We start from the raw sequence: 27,383 nt of genomic DNA, 5'->3' as shown, positions 1-27,383 counted from the left end.
GATTCAAATGTATTGTCTGTGTAGCGCTTTGATGATCGACGATGAGCCAGTCGATAAAACAAAACGGAAGCCGTTTGCAACAAAATGCGCTAGTTGGTTTTAACTTCTACCTCGAACCACCAGCATATGGATTTAACTGAATAAATGCTATACGTCAGTGGTTCCCAATCCTTTCGTCTCCGCGGGCTCCCTTTGGACCGTCACGGACCCCGCGAAAATACCATAATACTATTTACGTAGAGATATGGAAGACTTCCATGATTTCGAAGCAAAATCTGAACTGTATTTCTTGAAATACGTAGTTCTGTATTTAAATCCGCGCCGTTGATTTGATATGAACGCGAACCGAAAATCCATTGCCACGAAGATATGTGGTGGCGAATGTAATAATACGCGTAACGATTCCAACGACACCTTTGAGAGTGATCGTAACATATATCGCGCCAAAATTGACAAACAGATTTTCAATAAACATGTGACGTCCAGCTTAATCTTTTCTATCTAGCAGCTCATCTTAGAATTATTCTGGAATAGCGCTAATGTATATGAAAATGGATCTTTGTAAACAAATATTTTCTTGAACCCCAACAAAACATCTTCAAACAGAAAAATGTTTGTATCGGTATATACTATTTGGAATTTGTCAATTAAAATGAGTTTGCACAGTAGAATATTTAATCTAAGACGACCCTTATGTTCATGTTAGTCCTGAAGTTTTAGCAGTTATGCATCGAAACTGCCACGTAATTTCTCTATAATTAAAAAAATATTCCATTCTGTAAATTTGAAGGTTTCACGGATCCCGGCTGAGAACCACTGTGCGACATGATATATATTGTTATAATACTAAACAAAAAAATTATGAATGACAGCAACAATATATCAACGTTCTAATGCAGGGGTGGCCAACCTTTTCGGCCAAAAGGACGTATAAAATTTACGAACCATTGCGTTGAACTTGAATGTTTGTGACTATTTTTAATCGTCCGATACGATCGAGCCGGACTAGGTAACGATGAAAACATTTTTTTCAAAACTGATAACATTTATATCATAAAAAAAGTCGCCATGCATCAATATCGAAGGTTTCGACCAGCGCCTATCAGATACCGTAGTGGTGAGCGTCGGCGCTATCCAAGCGGCGGCCCGGTCGGAGGTTTTTCTTTACTTATTTGTCACCGTAAGAACATTGACATGGGGGACGAGGGGCCCAGAATAACCTCCGACAGTGGAAATTGGGAAAGACCCTATGAAGAAAAAAGAGCGAGAAATAGCTCCTAGAAAGGACCGACGAAGAATGAATGACAATAGAGAAGACTGACAACGGGCACTACGAGGTGGAGGTGGATGACAGTTCAAGCTACTACTAACTAAGTTGGTCGTTCGGCATCCCCATATCTATTCATTACATCGCATTGTTTGTCTTGTATATCGCATTTTACATTGTGTGTGTGTCTTGGGCAGATGAAAATATATGACGGTTGATTAATTGATATGTTTCATCACCGACGACCTTCTTGCGAGCGCATGGAAGTCGCAAGTTCTATGACGCGTTCTCTCATAATTGAGAATATTGTTAAACTCAATTCTGTAAATTGGGTGTTCTTTAATTTTTTGTTTTCAGGAGGGTACCAATATTAGAAGCAAAAAATCAAGTAAGTCCACCGCTAAATATTTTACTTGATGGTAATATACGAAGATGTACGTAAAATGTGACTGGCCTCTGGCTCCACGGCACGCCAATGCATCGGAACTGATTTTTAGTCGCCAAGATCCCAAATTTCGCGGTCAGGCTAATTAAACTTTTCGTTGGCCTTGCAAGTCCATAATAACCTACCTGGGCAATATATTTCCCGATCATATACCGAATTTCGAACAACAATGTGGCCTCGAACCTCGGGTTGGTGACTCATGTTCTAATACATGCAAATATACAATATGTAAAATATGTAAAGAGTGTTACCAGGCGGGATTGGAGATATCTTGAAAAAGGAAGTAAAGGGAAAACATATATTGACGTATACAAATTTAATTGGAGCCGAACATGAACAGTCAACTATAAAAGGAAGCATTTTATATACCTGGAACTGTCTTGTTGATTCCGTTGTCCATTACTGCAAATTGAAAGTGATAATTTGGTTATATGATCTCACTGATCACATCGATCTAATCCAGTGGTTCTTGAACTTTTTTCTTCAAGCGCCCCTTTCCAAAATTTTTATGGTTTAACCCCCCCCCCCCATTTTAAGGACTGCGCTAACAAATGACGATGCGGTAGAGGTTCAAGTCCTGTCGATTTTTCCGGGTTTGGACTTAATTATTGGAAATATTTCGACTACTCGAATAACTAACTCTTTCGACGTTGAGCTAATTTCGATGATTGTCTTCAAAACGGCGCGATTTTTAACAGATAACCCCAACTTCAACCGATCGTAACTTCGTCGCTACCTTAGTTACCGAGACGTACGTATGAATTTTGCAACGATATCACAAGCATACATAGAACGCTAGAACTTTGTATACCAATGACAACCACGGCACCATCTGTATTGTCACGCCGTTTATCTTCGTCGCCCCCTGCTCATAACGCCCCCAGCGTCCCCCATATCGTCTCTTGAGTGTTACCGCCCACTTTAGATTCCGACACGCCCGCAGGGGGCGCTGGCGACATGGGGAAAAAGTGAAGAGCCACTGATCTAATCAACCAAACCTTACATACCATCGTAAATGTACGGCAACATCTTAAAGACATCTGTGTATCCCGTTGGTATTTCTGCGCTGAAACATCCCAAGCCCAACGATGCGAGTCCGGCGATTTCCCATGTACCATTTCGGAAGTACATTGCCGGTCCTCCACGATCGCCCTGAAATATTCCAAGGAATGGCTTTTTCAGTAAATTTGAATAGTTGACAGTTCAGTTCAGTTTACTAACAATTTTATCAAATCAATACACAACAAGATTGAGATAGACTACAATGAAAAAATAGGAAGGTGTCGAAACGACTTGGAGTAGTCTTTGAAATCAGACGCTCACCTGGGTATATAGGTGATATAAAGAGGAGGTATGCACATTGCACACTGAATGAAAGTAAAAGAAGAGAATACAAAAGAAAAGCAACAAAATGAGGTGGCATGCGACGGTGGCGAGATCGATATGTCAGGTCACGGTCTGGTAATGTTGAGGACTGACTAGTATCGATTCAGTGGAAATTGCTTGTATCTCGACTTGAATGCGGGCATGCTTAACGGTCAGTTTTGTCATGGTAGGTGTTTACTGTTTATGCATAGCTATCTCAAGAAATGAGTATACCTGCGTATGCTCAGATTTTATTCCAGCTATAGCGGGTGTAGGCAAGAAATTTTTGGAAGCGGTAATTTGAAAGGTATTTTTCTCGACCATGTCTAATTCAGATCCACGGCACCCACTCAGCAACTTTTGGTGATCGTTCATAATTTACGAAATGCTATTGGGCTATTCGAAAGAAATTGATTATTCGGAAATTACAGCAATACGAAGAGTAGATGGGTCCAACGTATGTTCGATGTTACTTGGATCAGGGGTAGAGAACGAACGAAAGAAGAGCCGTCGTGAACAGATGAAAGCCATATAGTGTATAACTGCATTTGCATATACTAAATATTAGGGATAGTGTGAACGTGATGTTCACGTTCTCGTTCTCCGCGTGAACCTCTGAAATTTTGAGGTTCGCGTTCACAAACGAACCTTGGTATGTTCTGCACTGTGAACCTTTTTATGTATTACAATTTTTCACATCATTATAGCGTCTTTGGTTGAAATTCATTGCTTTTCAACTTCGGACCACTCTCTGCATGGCTCTGGCAGCTCGAAATTGAGTACTAAATGAGCATTTCTTATGCCATTATTGCCCCTGGTGCAGAATATCAACAAGTGAGAAGTGCCAAATTTTTTTTTTCAATAAACGACAACTAAACGAGCATGCACCTTGCCAATTTCAAAAATTATTTACTCGAAAGTTTGTTCGGAATATTCAGCTTTCCGTTTGTGAATCTTTAGTGACTCTCTGCTGTGAGCTTTCCCCGCAATCACACAATAGCAAGAACATATGTCGGAACAAGGAGGTCGTCGCATTGTGCTTAGTCAACAACGAAATTGTTATAAAGAATGCATCGATGTCCAATGTAAAAAATCTATCAGGCGTACCGGATCTATCTTGTGACAGTAACCTTGCTGTATCATAAAAACCAAATCCGTCCGATTGAGGTGTTGGCTATTGCATAACTTGTTTTAGAGATTATATCTGGCGAAAGTACAGAAACCGTTGTTTCACTCTTAAGAATAAATCTGTCTGGTCTAGACGAGTCCTCGTCGAAATTGTTGGCAAAGCGAAGGAAAATATTGATTTTTTTATAGCATTTTATAGTTTCAGTTGATACATTAGGTAGCGTTTGCATGTACTTCAGCATTATGACATACGGCCTTAGTCGTCGCTAGTTATCATATACAATAATATATAACTTTACGGAAATGTAGGGTTGGAATTAACAATATTACGTCACGGGACGTCATAGGTTCACGTTCGCGTTCACACAGAACCTTTCCAAAAAGTTCGCATTCATGCGAACCAGAACCTTGCAGAGGTTCGCAGGACCAAAACAGCACTTCGCCAGGCCCCACCAAAACGTTTGTCTTGGGCCCCCCATCGGGTGATCAATCGATCCTGTGGGGGGCGAAGCCCCCAGACCTCCCATCAGCATGGACATTTTAGCGTTAGTTAAGTATTGTACTCTTTAGTTAGTCAGCTTACACCGCCAACCGCGCTAAGCGCGAAAATTTTCTTCAATTCAGTATTGAGTCGGTCAACATGATCGAAAATTCAATATATATTGCTATCAATTTTCTATACTTTCGATGCTCACGTAATCAGTTTTACCAATAGAGCTGAGTGAAATGTCTTGGAAAATGTAGGGCCCGTCAATAATAATTAAACATATTAGCGCGGACCCTTTGTTATAATGACTTCGTTACATGATGCTATTTCGTGACCTCCTGTCTACTATGTCAAAAGATACTGAAATCGCCCAAACGTACTAAACTAAGAGACGCACACAATTTCAAAGTTGTATTTCTGCACTGGCGAATAGTTTTTTTTTTGTTGTTGTGGGATTGAATTTGTCTTGTTGGGTTTAGATTTCCTGGACAGAACAGGCCTAAAGCTTCATGTCTTGGTACGTCGTGGCGCGGTAATGGCCGACGCCGAAATGAGCATTTCTCTAAATCATGCGCATTTTTTTTTTATTTGTAGAAGGGTACCCAATAACAAGATATTTGACACCATTAAATCGGGCGAATAGCGAAAAAAACTTGAAGATTTTGCATAAATTTTCCAAAAAATACTCTCTAATTTATGTTAATTCACGAAATAATTGTGGGCCTCCGTCGAGCTGGCCCCGCATGCTGACCTCCGTCATGCTCACTCCTATGAAGGCCGATATCGCGGCCGATATCTTAGGTATAAAAAAATTAAAAATATTCGAAATTCAATGTTCCGTGTTCTCAATCTCGAGAAATCAAGGACGCAAAGGGCGATACGCGACAGATTTACCCTTGCAGGACGAGTTTAACTGGGTAAGCAACTGACCACGTAGAGAAACTATGCTTCCTGCATTACAATCTACCTCTACTTGACTGATCTGCAATGCTGAATCACGTTTTGATTTTTGGGTTAACCCAAATTTCAATGAACATGCACAATTAAGCAATAATTATTTTAAATATCAGTTCTCTCATTTGTTGTTCAGCTTTCTGTGGCATGACTTTTTCATACCTGCTAAAAATGTCCACTCCCATTACACGAGATCCTCGTCAAAGGGAAATATCTACTTACCCCAGCCAATAGCAAACTAACTAAGAGATCTATCGACTGACTACTCAAGACCTGTCATCTGGAATGCATTACCACCATATATCCGTGATTGTCTTATAATAGATTAGAAAAAGACCTACTTAATCACCTCTTGTCGTTATACTAACACTCTTGCCCTACCGTGCCCAGACATGGCTTCACTTATCATTCGCTACCGACTCTCTCTGACTCTCTCTCTCTCTCTCTTTCTCTCTCTCTCTCTCTCTCTGTAGATTTTCAGAGAAGTGGTTCTCTGCTTCTTCCATATTAATATCTGCCTACGATATCGGTAATCGACCTTGCGAGTAGCCTATGTCATGTCGTGTCATGTGAAACTAGTGTGTGAATGCACATCTAGCAGAAATATGGAGATACCATAGGCATAATTACATTACGCAAAGGCATTGTTGATTTCGAATATATCTCAAAACATACTTTATCGCTACAATCATTAGCGATCCTGCGATAACACATCGAATGTCCGATTTCCCACCCATTTTCTATTTCTTAAAAAAGGAGGACAAATCCTCCTAAAAGAGGACTGATTGTAATCCGACCCAACTATGTTCAATATTAACTTGAGCTGATTACTTATAGTGGCGAGATAGCGTAGTTGTATAATCCGCAGCTACATCACTGATGGGTTGTGGGTTCAAGTCCGACCGAGCTCGACTCCAGAATTCCTACCTATAAGTCTTGGAGGTTTATCTAGGCTCCTCCTCGCCATATCATCCGCGTAAGCGGTGTCATACGAAAAGCCTAGAAGTGGGCCGTGCTACAAGTCGGCATTTACGGAATGAAAAATAATGAATATCGGCCTGGTGTAAATGACCATAGTAGGCTAGTCGATATACTCCATGAATACCTTAAACAACAACTACCTCAAACAACAACTACCTCTAACAACAACTACCTCAAACAAAAACTACTTATAGCTGAAATATAAGCTGCGTCACAGACTTAACCACGGATATGATACCGACCCAGCATGCATTCGCCGTCCCAAGTGGAAGACCTGCACACAAAACTGTGTTTGGTATCTCTCGGCCAAGATGGTCATCATACGACATTGAGCAAGTTTCTTGTGTCGTCACAGGTGCTCTAACCTGATTCAAGATATCGGGATCGTCCTGTACATCTTAGGGAAGAAAGGATTTTTTAAATCAATTAATTTTAGAAGCCCACAATGACAATAATATTACGTACTTGAGATTCCCCAACCGGTTGCAACAACAACTTCCCCAGGTTCGGGAGACGATTGTGGCAGGCATATAGGTTTTACCCAGGTGGTGATGTTTAAGGCAGGGGATAAGTGCAGCATCGCTATATCATACCCACCGTAAACGCCGGAGGACGAGTAACTGAAACACAGCTAATCCTGGCCAAGCTGGCCGCGTAAATACATTCAGTAATTTTATACCCGTATTCAGGATGGATGAAAATGCCGTTGGTTGATACTGCCTGCTCACGTTGCGCGTCGTAGTCAGATATATTGTGATCACCGAATGTCAGCAGGATCTCTTTTCTGAAAGCTTTGTCATTGTACAGGTGTTTCAGCATTAAAATGGGTAGATAGGAACGTACTTATCCTTTCCGGCGAAGCAATGTGCCGCCGTTAGCGCCCATTCGTCCGAAACCAGAACAGCCCCGCATCGTAATCTCCATTCATCATACCCCGAGGAACGCACTTGTATGTTCCCTTGCCAAGGCCAGGATCCTTGTTCAGCCTCATAGCCTCCAACGATACGTGCGTCCTGGAAAAATGTGGGATATTTCAAGTAGACGTTGCACGAACAGCTATTCCATATTAATTACTTTGCTTCTCACCAAGTTGAATGCTTTCATAGTAGCGCTATTTAGAGAGTTACAAAGTCTATATAGCCTATACATCACACCAAAATGCTGGGGAAGCGAGTGCGCAGTTAAACACTGCAGTCACGACACCAATGGGTGCTGGTTCGAGTCTCGGCTCTGCCATGTTTCTATGTGTCGGAGGTTTATCTGGGCTCCTCATCGCCAATCCCGCTGTATACACAGCGCATTGAAAGGCCAGAGGAAGAGAGAGCCGAACTCATGAAAGAAGGCAGCACATGACCAGTAAAATACCGCAAAAGATACTGATGTTAATGCAATTTCCGTTCTGGGAGCAAATGACCCAAGTTGTTAAAAGCGCCAATTACCTGAATAAAATAAACAAACACCGAAATGCTACTAAGCGTGTTCTCAGAAGTTGGAATAGTTCATGACCACTCAATTCAATACAGAGAAGGGCTTTTTAACGGGAAGTGGATGAATGATATCAAGTTTGTACAGGGGCTTCAGTTGCCAAGGCCATCATGTACCTGCCAGTCGATGAGGGCGCTTCGGGAATTTGAAACTTCCAACAGTTGTGCATTTCAAGTGCTTACCCATTTGAATAATGGTGCTATTTCTTGTTTTCCACACTGCGGCGTATTGCTCGCGGCGCCTGCTCGAACACAAATAGTTAAATACGAAACTTAAGCAGAGTTTATCAAGAGCTGCTTACAGGACACCTCGTCAGCAGCGTCAAACGGACATTCAACAACGCCGTTGCACCACATCGACTCCTTGATGCAGGTTCCGTCCCAGCATCGAATCTCGCCCGACGGACATACGTCTGCAACATCGCATTCGAGTTTTATGTTGTCCGATTATGGATATACGTCAATTTAAAAACACACCTTCCGCAGTCCAATCAAAAGAAAATCCGACAGCAGAGTTAGAAACGCGGGACGAGCTGACAAACCGTACTGTTATTGAATTGTGAGTAGAAAGAAAGCCCCTTGGTGGAGTTTGTCCACAGAAATCGGAGAGATACTGCAAATGTATGGCGTAAAACTCCTCTATCGTATATAATATGCACGCCATCATGAATCTTGGTCGGACGCGAGGGCAATGGGAGGATTTTAGAGCCGAAGCAGCTCAGGTCTGGCTGGACCAACAAACGCGTCTCATATGACTCATAACGGTAATGTTTCAATTTGTGTTTTTCAACTCTTGTGACATCTTGTATCGACTTTCGTTCGCTATCAATGTAGTACGTCTAAGGCTACAAGCCAGTGCTTCAAATTGCCGGTCCATGAACTGACATATCGATTTCGCCTCTCAACACAGACCACTTCATTTTCATGGCTGGTTCTTTTGGTGTTATATTCCATTACTTTCCATTCGTTATACGTCTATCTTATTTACACGTGTTGAACCAGTGGTTCCCAAAATGAGCGACATCGCCTCCTAGGGGGGTGGGGGGGGGCTTTGAGAGACGGGGGCGAAAAACTGTTGAAGGAAAAATTGTATACACATATAAAACTACTGGAGCAAGTGGATACAACCTACTTAAATACTACGGAAAAGCATAACGATAAGGTTACTGATGACATCTAGTCTTTAGGGGAAGCTATAAAGATGTTGATCTTGATGGTGGGTGTCTTATTCAAAAGACTTATACTCCTACTCGTCTCGACACCTTTTCATCTATTGCGGCGATTTTGAATGGATGTATATTGTATATAGTAATGACTGAATAGCTGATATCCCTATACGTTCGCTAATTTGACGGAGCTCAGTCTTTCTCGACAATCTCACAACACCTTTTACGTTGATGCTATGTGGGTATGGTGTGCTAATCAGCCGAAAATTGGCTGCGATGGACCAATTAAAAAAAGATTACTGACAAAGAACATAAGGGTCCAAGTGGTATCATCACTCGAGTAAAAGTATTTTCAGTAGATCGAGATCATTGTTTGACATCCTTAATTGGGTTTGACTTATTGCAACGACATACCGTGAAGAATGGGCGCGTACTCAGGGAATACTCTGGGGGGTTTGGGGTGCGGCAGTGGCAAATTTAGTTATGCAGCGAATTAGGAAGTATCCCGTGTTTCCCAACACGGCTGTGTGACGTCGGAATCCGCGCAATTGGTATATTAAAAGCGTAACGTTGGTTGCCGACGAAGGTTGCCCACCACTTTTATAAACCATGGAACAGGGGTTTTCAATCATTGGGCCATGGCCATTGGCCATGGTGGGTCACAGGAGCATTTCGAGGTGGGCCGCAGAGATATTTGGAAAATTGTAGAGTTAGTGAAAGCTTACCTACATTTGTCATATTATTCCTACAAAATATATTCAAATATTGTCGAATTAGACGTAGGCTACATCAAGTTTTTCAGTAAACACTGATAATATCCTGTCACCAATGCTCCCTCTAATTTTTGACGAGTCTGCGCACACTCACCAACTCACTGTGCAGACCCTTGGACAATAGTGCGTAACGACAAAGAAAAAGGTCATCACTTCGGATTTTTGTGCGCAACTTAGATTTCTGTGCGCAGAAACCATGTCAGCACTGCGCATTTGCGCACATGCGCAGCTTAGAGGGAACATTGCCTATCACTAGGTTTTATTATAATGAGACGTGGTGACACGTATAACAGTACAGGCGTATAATGTACAAGTCGAAAATTGGAGGGAACGAATGCCTGCTTTATATCCCGATGACGCCTATGATCAGGACCTATATACAGATACACATATACCGAAGGTCTCGGTCAACACACGGCGGTCATTTTCGGTCAAGAGTTTCTAGCCGCCAATGTTTTTAGCATCACACTTCGAAGCGTCGCATGATGGTCGAAACTTCATATGTCTTGTTACTCCGTGGCGCGGTAATGACCGGTGCCGAAATGCCTATCACTATAAATTATGAGTATTTTTGGTGAGGGGTACCCTTCCCATATTAAAATCAAGACATGTCGCGACAATAAATTGTGCGAAGCGCGAAGAAAATTTTCAAGTTCAAAGAATCTCTGACAAATACGCTATATAATTTAGAAATTGTTACGATATGGCCCATAATCGTTTTGGTATCACAGCTTTATTAATTGACTGATTCTCCACTATGGTGGAGCTAAAACTCCAGTTGCACGGACTGAGTCAGCGGATGCCGGGATTAGATTGTTGTGCTTCGCGACTAGCGTGGAAAAGCGGACGGTTATAGTGTATGCAACTATGGTATAAGGCAGTGGTCGGGAACCTACTGCTCGCGAGCCATCAGGGTTGTAACCAAGTCACAAGGCACCGAGTCATAAGTCAATCTCAGTTTTATAGTTTTGACTCGAGTCAAGTCGAGTCATTTTCAATTCACCACCGAGTCAAGACAGAGTCCATGTCAGCGAAAGTAGGCTCGAGTCCGAGTCACGGTATTATGACTCGAGTCGAGTCCAAGTCATTCTGTTGACTGCTCAGATTACTGTCAATGACTTGTTAAACCCACCCTTTATAACTCTGTTTGATGATATCGAATGGTTCGCATTTATAATATACTAATTTTCCTCACTTTTAGCAGTTCGAGGTCGCCATTTACAAGTACCAGTAACTATAGTCGAGATCCCAATTGCGTGGTAACTTAACTATTCTTTGAAATTACAATGAATTGTCGGTCTTCGAAGTCTGAGTGTCGAGTCATATGACTTGGTTCGAGTCATGCGCAATGACTCGAGTCCAAGTCGAGTCAATACACAAATTGACTCGAGTCGAGTCGAGTCATTTCTGAATTTTGCGAAAATGACTCGAGTCAAGTCGAGTCATCAGAAAATCGTGACTCGAGTCGAGTCATGACTCGAGTCATTACAACCCTGCGAGCCATATATGACTCTTTTGAGCATTAGATATGGCTATTTAACAAATTTTTAATTTTGTAATAAATTTATCAATATTGCAGCAACTTGTTAGTAAATTTTCATAACGGCCAGAATAATTATTCTCGTAGTAGCCTAAACATGTCTTTGCGAGGTCAATACAGTGGGGAATCTGGAGTTAGGGTATTGTATCCCCTTTTCAAAATCCTCACATTTTCAAGTTGCTGTCGCGCCTGTAACTATAACATCACTCGCGAATTCTACCCACCCGACACCGCGCGCCTCGAAATTATGGATTGCACGATACCTTGAATGATCATAGAGAATAGCAGACATGGCGACGCTTGTATGAAATGCCGTTATCAAATATACATCTTTTCCTGATCTACGCCGAGGAATGAACTGCCTTGAAAGTTGAAAGTGACATTCACAATTAGAAATTCAAATTAAAAACAACGCCATAGCTATCCATGTTCTTGGTTGGTAAGTAGCCTACCTTTCTAGTACCGTCCTTAAAATGTAGGTGTACGTACTGGAGAAGTCGATCAGTGCGACAATTGCATTCGATTAATATCAGAGATTAAAATTCTAAGCCATTTACGATGAGTTGCGCTATCACAGATAAGGCTTGGCCCGTCTGTGCCTCACATGTGCCTCAACTCTCCTTTCGCGCTTCATTTTCGAACAATAAATTTGGAAATTGCTTGATTTTCGTAGCAAAAATGTTCAAAATCTAGTTATTCATAAACGTCAATAGAAAATACCGGTAATCATGGAAGGTTTCAGTGTATGTACTGCTGTAGTGACCATGTTTGGCTCCACCTATACGCATGTGAGCAGAGAAAATATGCTGCACACTTTTAATTCCATGTATTAGTGCTGTGCTACCAATACGTCACAAATTTTCAAATGTGACGTAACAGTTGATTGACATTTATGGCTCTTTGGGTGGAACATTTGAAAATATTGGGTCAATATGGCTCTTCAGTCGAAAAAGGGTCCCTACCACTTGTATACGGGATACATGAATGGTATCTTAGAAATGACGCATGCAGATTGCAGACACTTAAAGGAATGCTGAGAGAACGCTTCATGTGTTTTGCTACTACCTGATACCAACTAATGAATTATATTATGAAAGTATTACGATGCATGCATGGACATTGGACAGTTTCACTTTTTTGTCATGCGATATGAATGAAGAGTCTCAAACCTCTGGATTGGTGATGATTCTATCCCTGTCAAACTACACGTTGAAATAACTGATTGCCATGTAAATAAGTACAGTAAACACTTTAACCATGGTCAAGTCGATAGGATAGCTATTTGTTCGATTTATCCTCGTCACAGTTGGGTGACAATTTTCAGAAGCAGGATAACGTACGATTATTAGGTATTAGCGTACATTGTATGTTCCGAATCCCGCTCCTATTGTGAACTGAACTAAGACTCTACCCAAGAGGCAGGGATGAGCGGATTTGGAATTTCTATGTCCTAATTCAATCCAAATCCAAAGCTCCAAATTCGAATCCGAATTCTTATCCAGGACGTTTGTATATTCAAATTCGTGTCCAATACTAATTCGATTCTAGCTTGAAATTCAGAAAAAATGCTCATTTATGCAAGAGAAAAATTGGAATTTTTTTCTTTCAGAACCAACAATCGTCTTGATTTAAGATGACTTAGCGTAGGGCTGCAGATCTCATGTTCATTGACACCGAGGTAAAATCTTCGCAAGCCATAAGTACACTAAAATAACTGATCTGAATGAAGTTTGTCGCCATTCGCCATACGACATATCAATCTCCCAGAGGCTCGGTGAATCCAATCCAAATCCTAATCCATTCAGAAAAAAATTTCGAAATCCTAATTCTATACTAATCCGTCAAAATTTCACAAATCCGTTTTTTTTTTCAAATCCTAATCCATGCTCATCCATGCTCATCCATGCTCATCCATGCTACGAGGTGGGCAACAGGACATTTTCAAGCCGAAAAATGGGTTACGAGCGAAAAAAAGGTTGAAAACCTCTGCCATAGAAATACATCCACATAAAATAGCATGTCGGGAAAAAAGTAAAGACAATACCGTACAAAGTTCTCAGCTTCAACACACATGTACTCACACTAAACAGCCCATAACATCTACCGAGAATAAGCCCCTCACCCAATCCCTGGTATTTTCTTCCCCCTTCAAAATCAAGCTCACCCACGGGGGCGGTTGCGCGAAGGTTGAGAAACACTTAGTCAGATACTCGATACCGACTGCTATAGTGCTTGTATAATGTTATAGTTCGTTTTACGACAACGAACTACAGAGGGAATTGAGATTCCGCATGGACATACCTGCTCAGAATTTTCAGAGGACCCGTCGAATATCTGAAGATAGTTTTTGTCGCATTCACGGCGGCCAAAATAGATGTCTCCAATAGAAAAATTTTCATCGAATCTAATAGCGATACGCTGTTAACAATATACATGAGAGGCGGTGTACAGCCAAAGCTACGTTTTCTCATTGACCTACTTTTTCTTCTGGAGCAGTGATGAACCAAGTACAATTTAGATCATCTGGGTAATGTTCAGGAAAACATGGGCTTGATATGGTCCCACTTGTGCCGTTTATGTAATTGCTTCCTTGACAGACATAATCTGCAAAATCGATGCATAATTGCATATACTCTGCGTTAGTTTCGTAACGTCTTCGAGGAACGTTGGGTCGAGCAAGAGTATATACTATATCAGGGGTCGGCAACCCCAGGCACGCGTGCCACATGTGGCATGCGGGAGGATTTTCATGGCACACAAAATGATTTCCGCGCACTACATTATAACGATGTTTGTTTCAAAATGTTAAACCGAAGTTTTTATAATGGAAAATCATGACTCCCCCGCACCCATCAGCTATGATATGCTACACTACGACCGAATGAGGTCTATGGTTAATTCTAAATCAATATGTTCCTAAATGTTTAACAGCAAGACCCAAATCTGAGCTTTATTAATATCTCGCGATCTAAGCCTCCCACGCGGAGAGAAATACACTTCCAATATGACTATGCTAACACATTGTTACGTGTGACGTGCATGTATGAAATATAAAACGGTGTAGACAACCAGTTCAACGCTTTGCAATTTTATGAAGGTTTATTCATTCAACAAAATTAATGATTTGATGAGGATGATATCATTGAAATTTCTTCTTCATATTATATTTTTATGGCAATACTATTTTATTCTGGACAACGCGTACATAGATGACTTCAGCCTATCCCTATACCTTACGAGCTCCTTGCAGGAAATTTTAAAGCTCACGGATCCCTGAATCATTGGAGTTTGCGATTGATTTCACAAACACAAGCACTGAAAATCATTGTGCGCCCGCATACTAATATGTAGGATAACTGCCTCACAGGGTTGCAACCTAGTCACAAGCAGTGGTGGTCAGTAACGAAGTACTTCTACTTTTTGGAAGTACTCAAGTAGTTTCCCTCTACTTCTGGTACTTACTCAAGTAGATCTGATTTTCCCTACTTCTACTTCTACTTCGAAATATTTTGTGATCTACTTACTTACTTTTCGCTATTTACAAATTGTCAAATAGAAGTAGTTTGATCCCCAATACGAAAGATAGCCCGTGGAATGTCTGGGATGTTTTCACGGAGTACCAACATTTATTATTCATAAAAGTCAAGTAAAGCCCAGAAATTTTGTTGTGCTTCGCGCACAGTAGTTATGGAGTGGCAAATATGTTTTCATTAAAGTATCAGTGAATATAATTTAGGTACCGGATTGCTTGGTGTCGCTCACACCGCATTGTCGCTCGTATCAAACATTTCATCACAGTAAATATGGCCCATCATAACGTTTGAAACTACCGTTTCACAATCTAGCAATTACCTATCATATCGTAATCTAGCAGCCCATGACGTGTCCTGCTAGTCTGAAAATCCGGCTTTTTGAACGTTACACCTGTTCTAGCAGATCACCTTAGAAGCTTTATGGACAAAAAACATGAAATATATTTTCTTTTTTTTATAAGTGATATTTGTATTTCACTTTCAATTCTGAGTATCATACTTTGAGTTCTAATTACTTTCAGTTCTTTTGTCTGCAGAACATACATGTTGAAGCATGAAAGCAAGTGTAGTAATGCCTTTTTCGAAAATAAAGCTTCACTAAATATAACTTTTACGATTCACAATATTTGCTATTAACGTATACTAATCGCTCAAAGCGATGAAACCGTATCCGATACAACTTCTACGTATTGCTTTTTGCCTGAACTTGTGGCCTTATAATATGGGGTAGGGCGCCATGCCGTAATATTCTCTAAAACGGGGTCTTCTAGTAAACAAAGGGTTTTAGTATCGCATTTTCATATCAATACTATAATTTGCATCCCATGATGCGAAAGAATAGTTATTCATCTGTCGAAAATTGATGCCTCCTGGGATGCATCAATACGAATCAAGCTCTCTACACCTTCTGCATAGCTCAATTCGCAGCTTTTGACAGTCGATGCGGACGAATTAAGACTGTTTTCAAAACTACTTACTTACTTGAGTAGATTTAGAGTCATTCAATTCTACTTCAAGTAGTTTTAGGTTGAATATGGAAGAAGTACTTCTACTCGTACTTGAGTAGATTTTTTCGACGCTACTTCTACTTCTACTTGAGTAGCTTTCTTGACTTCTTTGACCACCTTTTTTTAGTTTTGATTCGAGTCAAGTCGAGTCATTTTCAATTCATCACCGAGTCAAGCCCGAGTCCAAGTCACGGAGTAAAGTGTCGAGTCCGAGTCAAGTCATTGTGTTGACTGCTCAGTTCCGAGTTAATATCATGTGAAACCCACTTTTTATAAATCTGATCGGTGATTTTCCTCACTTTTAACAGTTTGTGGTAGCATTTATATGTATCAGTACTGATAGACGAAATAATAATAGTGTGATAACTTTACTATTGTTCGAAATTACAATGAAATGCCTGTCTTGGTAGACACAGTTTCGAGTCATATGACTTGACGTTTGGCACGCCAGTCGATAATATTTTGACATTTACGTATTTTACCACGCTGGATACGACAGGTTGCCGACCCCAAAACTATAGCATATTGGTATAGCGTATCTTAAGATGCTATTGGCCTTGGAAGTGTAGCAATCCTGATACGGCGCGATATACTTAACAGAGAAGTCGTTGTGTTTCAGTTCAGAATCTCTCTCGTCGGCGACCGGCTGTGAGCATGCCAGCAAGTACGACCACGTATACAAGTTACGAATTTAATTACAAGCCACACTTGACTTGATACAAACAAATGGCCTGTCACGGTGGCTTTCTCACAGAATGAGTGACTCTGGCATGCTCTACTTAACTCATAACTCGAGAGAAGTGACGACCACGTTTTCGGCCTATTCAGAGACAGACGTCGTACGGTAAACAGGGATTTTGTGTCGCCTTTCGTGTAGCATTGCATTAACGTAATACCTTCCATTTAGAGGAATTTACCAGCGTATATTTAACGATACGTTATAGACTAGTTAGTTAATCCTACTCGCAATACAAGCTACGGAAACCCACTGTGTCTGGACTTTAACGGTCAGTTAGATATCGGTCGTTACTCGCAACAGATATTCCAGTCCAGTTCTATCGAGAACTGATCCTACGCGACATGGCCCAATCAATACCTTGCAAAGATATACAGCTACTTCTCTACACTACACAGGAACAAGTACGCAGTACGCAAGCATTCCCAAGCTGGAATCTGCGGCTCTATCCCGCTCGGTGCTCAGCATTCAGGGATATCATGAAGGAGGAAAATCATGGTGGTGCAGACAAGATAACCTTACCTAAAGGTTGTATCGCATCTCCATCGTCGTATCGAAATTCAACAGTAGGCTAACAATTAAGCTACATTCGACATCTGACGTGAATCAGATTGTAGGCAACGTATGGAAACTCCTGGTACGAGCTACAAATCATTGGTTTCAGACCCTATTCGCGTAGAGGATGTCAGATAAATTTGATAGGAATAGAGGTCCAGCGCTGGTGGGCAGTGGTGGCTTTTGGGGTGGGCGAGGTGGGCGGTCGCCCGCCCCCCCCCCCCCCCCCCTATTTGGATTTTGCGATTTTTTTCAAGGAGAATGACGAATAAACATGGAAATCCGTCCACCAAGCAAGAATATGATTCCGTACAGATGTGTCAATCATCATCAAATCACTGCATTTGTTGGAAAAGTCCCGTATCCCGATAACCATCACGTCCCTGCATGCGGTATAATTACTTAGTTTTGATGTAGTCTATCCTTGCACAAATGCAAAATAGACATGGGCGAATCCAGCACCTAGGCAAACCTTTGTGGTGGTGAAAGATAGATAATAATAACCGATGCGGAAGGGGGGTCTGGGGGGCGGGGGTCTGGATAGATACTTATAGCCCCCCCCCCCCCCCCCGGTAAGTCTCGCCCAGCCCCCCGTTCGTAGGGCCACTGCCACTGCTGGTGGGCCTACATTTCGGATGGTGTCAAAAGTTGTGTTATAGCTCTCCTGGCTGGATTATATTAGTGCAGAATAGCCGAGCTGTTAGGCCGACTGGCTTGCCGAGAACCACGGTTTTTTTGTTGTCGGCGCATGGTTGACATGCGAGAATAGAGAGAGAAAAGCCACAACACAATAAATCAACATTTATGAAATCTAAATAAACTCACCGACGGCAGTAAAGTTGAAAGAAAATCCACGTCCATTAGTTGATTGATCAGTTTTAAATAAAACGTACATATCACTGTTTCGTATAAAATGCGTTGAAGGTCTAGATGTATTGCACAGTTCCAATTTTCCGTCCTGCTATGAAATTAACACGCGCTTTGTTCCACTCATTTGTCAAGCATGCTAGCAGATTTGTGTATGAATACAAATATTCCTACATGCATGCTGGGCGGTGAAGATCCTTCTGAAATTGTCAAAGAGTCATATGGACACGACCATCTTCCTCCTTCAACGTCGAACGAATGATCAAATCTGATCGATATTGCCTGAACACACAAAACGACGTCGTATAAATAATTTGATCACTATTCATAGTACAATTACTTTTACTCGAAATGGAAAGATCCCAGGAGCACGGTAAGTTGGAAACGTTATCCACGGCTTTAAGATAAATGCTTATTCAAATCACGGCATATTTCGCGGGAGTATGGCGTATATCTACGCTGTGCTAGTGATCTTCAACGTTTTTTTGGTGTGGTGCTGGTGAACCCCAAAAGTTGTTCGTACGAACTCACGCACCCGTTTCATAGAAAGCATTCAACAAGAGTTATTCTGCTTGTTAACTTATCTGAGCAGTAAAATGTTCACAAACTGCAATTATTTGACACCGACGGAGAGATAATTCCCTTGAGACAAAATGACGGACTGCTGCCGCAATATCACAACTGAAAACTCGATTCGCTACGGGTACAATACTGCCCATCATATAACAGTTGAAAACAGTTGCTGACACTTTTGGCTCACGGCATGCACTACCGAGTAATGAGTGGCTTCCATCGTCAACGTGTTATCTAAAAGGATCTAGGCCAGTGTTTCTCAACCGGGGGTCCGCGCAGCATTTTCAAGGGGTCCGCGAAGCCTCCAAATTTACAAAATGGCCTATAAACTAATTTGTACTTTTTTAATTTGAGAAATAACGTGGCAGTTTCGCTGCATAACTTCTAAAACTACAGATCTAACATAAACAGGACGGCTTTCTAAGATGAAATACTCTACTATACAAACTCATTTTTATTGTCAGATTTTCAATAGCTTACTGATACAAACCTATCGCTGTTTAGTGTTTATAGATGTTTTGTTCTCGATTTGGAAAAAAATGTTTGCAAAAATGTATTTCTCCTGTGATAAGCCGCTATGGCAGAAAATCATCAAAATGAGTTGCTAGCTAGAAATGGACAAGCTGAACGTTAAATGGTCATCAAGGATCTGTTTCTCAATTTTGGTCCCATATATGTTGCGATCATATACCCAAAGGTATCGTCAGACTCGTTGCGCGTTATTACTACATTTGCCACCACCTATCTTTGTGGAAAGGCATTTTCGGTACTCCTCCATATCAAATCGACAGCGAGGATATTCAAAATACGACCGCGTATTTCACAAATTGGAGCTACAGAATTCGCTTTGAAATACTAAACTAAGTCTTCCTAATTTCTATATAAATTATGTTATGTTATTTTCAAGAAAAGTCATTTTGTTGCTGTTTATCAGCACTCAGCAGCCTATACGGTTAATATTTACACGAGATAAATGACGGCTGCACGAATATTGAGCTAAATTTGATCTAAAACTGTGGGCGTCCGCAGGGGTCCGTGGCGACCAAAAGGGGGTCCGCGAAGACAGAAAGGTTGAGAACCACTGATATAGGCCTACTAGACCAGTTTTTCCCAAACTTTTTTTACTCGACGCCCCCTGGACCGCAAACCAGGTAGCTAACGTCCCCAACCCCCTCTTACTCCTGAAAATTGTTGTTTGGTTTATGTCACAGTCCCTACGTGGTCACGTAGACTTTATTGGCAGTCCGATATACGTTGTTTACGCTATGCCAGGGTCGCATTTTGTACAAATTCTAGAACAGACACGCTCAGTGAAAATAATCATACAAGGCAATTTCTCTTCCAAATCACCGTACTTCGTTTTGGCGCAATATGCGCTTCACACTTCATCGTCCTCGTTGTACATACGCTTGTGTATGTGCTTAGAACTTGCACTCAATAAGTGTCAGTGAAAAATTAGTCTATTATTTGTCTGTTTGATTGATTGCTTGGTTACCTGGAATTTCCATGTTGCACAACAATGAAAATATGCGGATAGCGCTATTAACTATTTTGGGTTGAATGCACCCTGTACGACCGCGGACGACGTCATCACATATTCTCGAATCTGCCTTTGGTTCACAGAAGGAGAGAGAAATTTACGGATTTCACATAGTCTAAAACCGCCAACGTTTACTCTCAGCTCCCTTTACTTCTCTCAGATTCCCCCAAATCGCCCAATTTGGCCAAGTTGGCACCAACCATTTTGAGTTGATGACCCATGCTTGAAGTGTGACAAGCTTGCAATGGGCCTTTGTATACCTTTTCGTACCATAATGCACCCCATTCATATTTTGATACGCCTGAAAGTGTACGGTGACTGCACACCGGTTGAAGGGCAGTGCTGCGCTATACTTCAGTCAAAATCAGTCATAATACTATAACTCGTGCGGCTATCCTTACCATTCCCGCCAGAGGTGTTTGAACAATCCATACTTCTTCCAGAAAGCTATCATACGTGGACGGGAAGTTTGGAGACGAAATAGTCCCTGTCGATGCGTAAATGTGGTTCACGCGGCTCTCGGGGATAACGGATTGGTCTGAGTAAAATAATAAATCTGGTAATAAGGACGTAAATAAATCTTCAGTCGTAATGTGACTTCCTTCACCGCTCGCGGTGGGCTTTTGTTTGGATTTCTTTCCATTTCGAGTATACTTGATCGCTTAAGATATATAGTAGTATGGCTAGGATGGCAACATGTTACAACTGAACAACACGGTTGCTTAATTGCTTAACTGCAAATGAGCTGACACATTTTGAAAATGGAATCAGCATTTCAGAATGGCGGGGTTTCGATTTACAACCCTAACCTGCCCTGGATGCGACACTGCACGTGACGTATAGCACCACAACAGTCACGATTCGACTACTGATAGAGCTCAACAGAGACAGCCTGCGTGTAGCGTGTAGCCTTTAAACCTTCACAACCTGTTCTCTGTAAGAGAACAGCAGAAGCCACACAGTTTTAACCAGAATTATAGAAAAGCACTGCGATTTTAAATTTTTGTGCGATATTTACCTACATAAATTTTTCACAGGTCAAAATTTTGTCAAAATTAACCAACGTAAAAATGTCAAAATTAATGATATTTAGATCAAAATCTTTCTTTCTTAGGTTACAAAATAATCGCCTTAGTCATTATAACCCCCATTTCCATGGTTAGAGGGATCACGTATTCACCCAAAATAATATAGGGTTTCTCGATTTTAAATTGAAAGTTCAGGATCCACTGCTTATTTATATGACGCCTTGTATTGCTTTTGCCGTATTTTATTCAATACTGCCGGCACCGCAGGTAATGCATGCGTGACTCTAGTTTGAACACAACTGAGTGTCGGGACAGGAAGCATTTGCCCGAGCGTGTTGTTGTTGTTGTTGATTATTATTTTTTGGTTGGCGATTACGACGCAAGTGGTTTTGATCGTCATATCCAAAAACCCTTTTATGTCTAGCTGGGGTGCGTGCATTACATTACAAAAGTTAAACTCAAATGTATGGCTTCGTGGCGAGAACAGTTTCCACGACGTATGGAAAAATCAGCGGGTCAGTCAACAATTTCATTACGGTGGGAACGATATTCTTCCTCCGACACGTGCCCACAAGAACTCTTCTCTGGTGTCTATAATTACGACATGTCAGTAAATAATGGCAGACACCCTCTTCTTCACGGCACCACAAATTTTCAGGTTCACTCTACATAAAGTTCACAATGAACATAGATAGTTTCAGTTGTTAAGCGGAGTGAATGTCATGTCCATGCTCAATGAAGATTATTCCTACATCTCTGCCGGTACCACGGGCTTATAGATTAGAATAACCATATTATTTATCGGGTGATTGATGCCATGAAATATATTTGATTTCACGGATTGTACCTTATTCGCGACCACAATGAGTATCATAAGGTTCTTTAAATACGCGTTAATTTTCGATTAAATTGATTATATGGCTTCGATGGATAGCATTTTTCGTAGCGCAGAGTTGGTGAAAGCAGTCAATGAAGTTACTCAAGTAGAAGTAGAAGTAGCTATGCAAAAATCTATGTAAGTACGAGTAGAAGTAGTCCTTTTAATATCAATCTGAAACTGGTTCAAGTGGAAGTAGAATGGGCTGGCAATAAATCTACTCAAATAATTAAGTACTGTCGTGACAAGCAGTAATGAATACGTTCTCGCGCGGTCTGTCAAATGCTGCAAACTGAACTATGCGGAGGATGCAGAGAGATGGGTTCGTGCTACTACGTCCCAGCGATATAGGTCTTCCGCAGCAAAAACATTCGACCTCATTATAGGATGAAAACAATAGTTTTGCTATGGAACAGAACAGCGTTCCGTTTTGAAAAATGTCATGGAATAGCGACCTTTCATTTTAAGGACCGCAGTCAAGTCGAAGAGCGATACGGAGAAGTTGCTGGAATAGGGGAGATGTGGTACCGATGGATCAAAAATTGCAAAATAATATCTGGCCCTCAAATCTTCAGCCGAGAATAGCAGATCTTTTCCTGTCTCAACACTTCGATACAAGCTCTACCTATCGCGGACATTTACATGAATATCCGCCTTTTCTAAAAATATTTATGAACGTTTAAAATTTGTTGCTCGAACGTGTCATCGGTCCCCACCCAGTGGGTCCAAAGGCACACGAGCATGGGACCTATGAGACATACGCTCAAAAACTCAAATTGTGTACTATAAGCTATAAGCTACAGCAAGCCAATGAAGAATGTTTTGTCGCGACCTTCAAGAATAAAATAGATTATATCAACTCAAATGTTGGCCTAAAATCATGTTTCGATTTACGCCTAAACTTACAAAATTAATGTCACATACATATTACCCGCAAATCGACATTTTGACTTTCAAATACCTCGTAATAGCAATAAAACCCCACAGGCAACGATGATTTATAGCCTATATATATATGCAGGCGAGTTTCTGTTGTTAAGTGATTAGTTGGTCGATCTATTTTGCTTGATTTGGCTATGGTACCATAGGTCCCCCACCCCATAAATATTGTAATTGACTTGAAAATAGTCCACTCGAGGATGGTATGGTTTCAAAAAATATGCGCCATTATATACCCTGATACAAGCCCTATACTCTACATCAAAAATTATGGCGGGTTTGTTAGTCTGAAAGGTGATATAGAAATATGCAAATGTCGATACAAATTGACTTTACACCCCCTAAAACGTAAATCATTCGTCACAGACCCCATAAATTACGCAGGTCGAATTTTTTTGCACGTGAGGAAAGATTCTGTCAGCTTGTAATTGTAAACAAATTCACGGAGTGTAATCACGGAATTATCATGGAAAATTTTTCAAGTATTTTCGGTCCCAGTGATCCATCGGTACCACATCTCCCCTACTATACGTATTGTTACAACCGTTTTGCTAGGCGAAAACTGTAATGAAGCATGCCTTATGGGCTTCAACCTATAGTACTGTATGAAAGGAATCACGCAATCTGCTAGAATGGCTAGATCAATTATATTGACCGATACTTTTGTGAATACTCAATTTTCACTCCATATCTATTTCGCGAAACACGACGAAAATTTTGAACTTTACTCGACTTGTAAAAATTCTTTCTATATACTGTATAGTGTATATACTGTGAAAACCTAAAGCCCCTAAATTTCTTCTCCTAAGTCGCTCTCTCTTTCTCTTTCTCTTTCTCTCTCTCTCTCTCTCTCTCTCTCTCTCTAATTGGAAGTAAATAATACTTCTACTTGAGAAACTGTAAATATAGAATAGTGAGTAAGTAAATCTTGAAATATTACGAAGTAGAAGTAATAGTACAAGAAAACTACTTGTGTACTTTAAAAAAGTAGAAGTACTTCGTTACTGAACACCTCTGTGCGTAAGCATGTTGACACCACTCAGTACCAAAGGTCACTCTTGATGCACCTCTCGCACGACACGCAGGTTGAAAGGGACTCATGTAACCGCCATGAAATCACATTTACATGTTACAATACGTATTTGTGATGTCATCATGACAAAACATTCCGCTGGCGTTTCGGCGTCAAGTTATTAGTTCTCAGCCTTTTTCCGAGTTCCACAATTATTAATATTATGAGAAAATGTATCGATTCAAAATATCGCATGAACTTGTATAAAATGAAAAGAAATTTTAAAAAAGTCGAAACGATTTGGCGAAGTCCATCACTCAAACACCCTGGCGGACCAGCAAAATTTCACTTAAATTCTATCCATTCAAGAATTGAAATTGAGCGTTCCTTCATAATTGTGAAGTGGTGTGGCAGTGGCGTATAGTAGAGCTGGCATGGACCGGAGCCGGATTTTCTCATTTTAGGCCTGAGCCGGTTCGGAGCCGGATCAGTACTTTTTCTGATACGGCCGGAGTCGGATCGCAGCTAGATCAGTACTTTTCACTAAGAAGAGGACAGCCTTGCCCTCTTCTATACTCGAATCAATAGTTTAAGTGAAACCGTTTATGGAAATAAACCTTATGCTAAGTCAAAGTTGACATAATTACTTCAGATAAGGCTTAGGCTTGAGTTTTTAATTTCCTATTTGCATTGTTTCAATCAACATTCAATACTATCCTGTCACAGGAGTTTTTTCGGACCGGATCATGGTCATTTCGAGAATCCGGCCTAGGAGTCCCACTGGAGTCGGACCAGAGCTTTACAAAACAGGATCGGATAAGGACCAGATAATTTGTCGATCCGCCCTGCATTAGCGTATATCTTGGTTCACAACATATTCGATGAATATACGTATTAATTATGCATCCTAAACGTCTGCAGTCCAAAGTATACTGTAATTGCCTCGTACTAATAGCCGTCCAGGTGAAAGAAAATCCCCAAAAATTGTGCGATACATCAGTGGTAAAGTTGACTTGCAGCTGACTGCTGTACGTTCGAAAGCTTGGAAACACTTCTGATCCGCAGAATACCTTTAATATATGTATATGCATGTTGACTGACCAATACAGAAATTGAAACAACTACAAATTCTAACCTTTGTGTTGTCGAAAACGAGGACATCATAATCGCAGTCACCAGATCGACCAGTTTCGATAAAAAAAGGGTCATTTGATTTGATTGCAATTACCTGGATAAAAAATAAAAAATAAACATGGTCAAAACAACGGTTGGCGTCGCCCCAAGGTCGACTGGGGTTTGAAGTCAGCCAAGTCTTAACTTAATTTACTATTCAAGATATCTATCGATCACGAAGACGTCATTTTGGCTCTGATTTTTTTCGCTCCAAGATTTTCCCTCTGGATATTATCTTGAAACGGAGTCAGTATATAATTCAGGGGCGGGCAATTATTTTTCCCTCAGACCAAATGAAAAGCAGAAAATACTTTGGCGGGCCGAGTCAAGAATTTTAACTGCATTCCACAACGTAGGCTTACTAATTGTATTTCTAGGTTGAAAGCAGTGAATTACATTTGTAATACATGCTGCTCTGTGGATGTATTGATATTCGGCAATGAGAAAGAGACGGTTAATTAACAAATAATAGTATTCATTCGCCGTCATAATTCAAACAATGGTATGCAATAGGGGTTCTCAACACGCGGCCCGCAGACGCTTATTCTGTGGCCCGCAACATCGTCGATTATGAAAGCAATTACTATATCGATATATGGTATTGTTACATATTAATTTAGCTACTTAGCTCTCTCATCGTACCGTATCTGTTTTGCTCGCTACAAACTAGTGCTAAAAGGACGGGTTCACCGCTGACTCAAGTAAACAAATAGTGCTCGGAATCTTCTTGGAATTCCGGCTGTCCGCCCTCAACTGTCCTTTTTGACATGCCCGCCTGCTCATCGTTTAATCACGAGCGCCGATTGACTTGTTTTACAAATCAGGGATTTGGAAACGTATCACGTAACAATTTGAAGCACGGAGTGTGTAAATGAGACAATGGCAACAAAGAAGAAAAGAGCGACTTTTTGTGACTTAAATTGTTACGGCACACTTTGCTACATCGGCGTTTTTTTTAACCTTGATTACTCGTATGACGTATGTAGGTTTCGTAATTGCGGCCCCGTTGCGGCACATTAATAAACAGGCTTCATAGTTAACGAATGTCCGGTTCAGTTTATACAGTCGATGATTTTAGTCCACGGATTAACATTTAAAAGTCGGCTTTATGGTCTAAATTCCAAGTAACTTTTCGCGGGCCGCTCAAAATCGCGACACGGACCGAATTTGACACGCAGGCCGCACTTTGCCCATGTCTAGTACATATAGTGTTGTCTGTATGCCAAATAAGTCGTAACAATGAAAAGACCGTGAATCTGGATGTGGCGAGCATTTAATGAGATCGGTGACTGTTTGGCTCGAAAGCGACCTCAATACCTTAAAAGAGAGTTATTTTGTTTTCGCTTTGAGTGAAAATTATTATTTATCGGTTTTGTACTTTTAAAACTCTGTCGATCCACAGTACATTTCCTGCGCCGTTAATCTGTGTTATCGTTAATCAGGTGTTCTCAAACCTTTTTCAATTATACGTGGGCCTGTACCCTTTTGAATCGACATGTATCGCTTACCCCTTATAACCAATGTTGTTAGCTCCATATTCGTTCCTTGCCTCAAAATAAATGACGACTCAATCTGTGTTAAAACAGCTAGCGTAGTGGTTTTCAACCAGAGTGGATTGAACTGCTGAGGGGTGGCGCAAGCAAACGTGGTAAACAAGGTTGACGTATAATATAAATTAGGAAATCCAAATTTGGAGTGTGGCATAGCCTGTGGTTTGATTATTTTTACCTGGAGTATGATGGTAACTCTCATCACTGCGACAGTGTATAGAAATAGAAATTCACCACAGTGAATGTAAATGCTAGGCGAGTAAAGTTACATGACAACGTAAAAGCATAGTACTTTAAGGGGGCACTTCTCTTTAGAAATCAATTTTACAGTACAGGTGTTCATGTTTGTGGTCATAACGCCCGAAAAGTAGGTGCAAGCCCTATGTTTAATATATTGGTGGAA

At 40.9% G+C, this 27,383-nt stretch overlaps 1 protein-coding gene across 1 annotated transcript in view; it reads right to left on the bottom strand.

Annotated features, from left to right (window-relative positions):
- The window catches only part of LOC145450192 (ovochymase-2-like), a 45,397-nt gene extending 19,826 nt beyond the window's left edge, over positions 1 to 25,571 (bottom strand). Inside the window, exons 1-16 of the mRNA XM_080328697.1 lie at positions 25,393 to 25,571; positions 25,207 to 25,327; positions 20,803 to 20,939; positions 18,463 to 18,570; positions 18,247 to 18,382; positions 14,070 to 14,194; positions 13,892 to 14,008; positions 8,589 to 8,724; positions 8,414 to 8,524; positions 8,295 to 8,353; positions 7,471 to 7,640; positions 7,307 to 7,411; positions 7,093 to 7,247; positions 6,870 to 7,024; positions 2,720 to 2,864; positions 2,082 to 2,114 (exon numbers count right to left, since the gene is read on the bottom strand). Coding sequence (XP_080184823.1) covers positions 2,082 to 2,114; positions 2,720 to 2,864; positions 6,870 to 7,024; positions 7,093 to 7,247; positions 7,307 to 7,411; positions 7,471 to 7,640; positions 8,295 to 8,353; positions 8,414 to 8,524; positions 8,589 to 8,724; positions 13,892 to 14,008; positions 14,070 to 14,194; positions 18,247 to 18,382; positions 18,463 to 18,570; positions 20,803 to 20,805 — 1,558 coding nt within the window. The 5' untranslated portion in view covers positions 20,806 to 20,939; positions 25,207 to 25,327; positions 25,393 to 25,571. The remainder of the gene's footprint in view (positions 1 to 2,081; positions 2,115 to 2,719; positions 2,865 to 6,869; positions 7,025 to 7,092; positions 7,248 to 7,306; positions 7,412 to 7,470; positions 7,641 to 8,294; positions 8,354 to 8,413; positions 8,525 to 8,588; positions 8,725 to 13,891; positions 14,009 to 14,069; positions 14,195 to 18,246; positions 18,383 to 18,462; positions 18,571 to 20,802; positions 20,940 to 25,206; positions 25,328 to 25,392) is intronic.
- Positions 25,572 to 27,383: the final 1,812 nt, after the last annotated feature.

Source organism: Botryllus schlosseri, chromosome 11, assembly GCF_051294905.1.
Source record: "Botryllus schlosseri isolate E-star chromosome 11, Bs_hap1, whole genome shotgun sequence".
Taxonomy (NCBI): Eukaryota; Metazoa; Chordata; class Ascidiacea; order Stolidobranchia; family Styelidae; genus Botryllus; species Botryllus schlosseri.
Note: the sequence above shows the minus strand (reverse complement) of the source record. Positions and strands in the feature narration are given on the sequence as shown.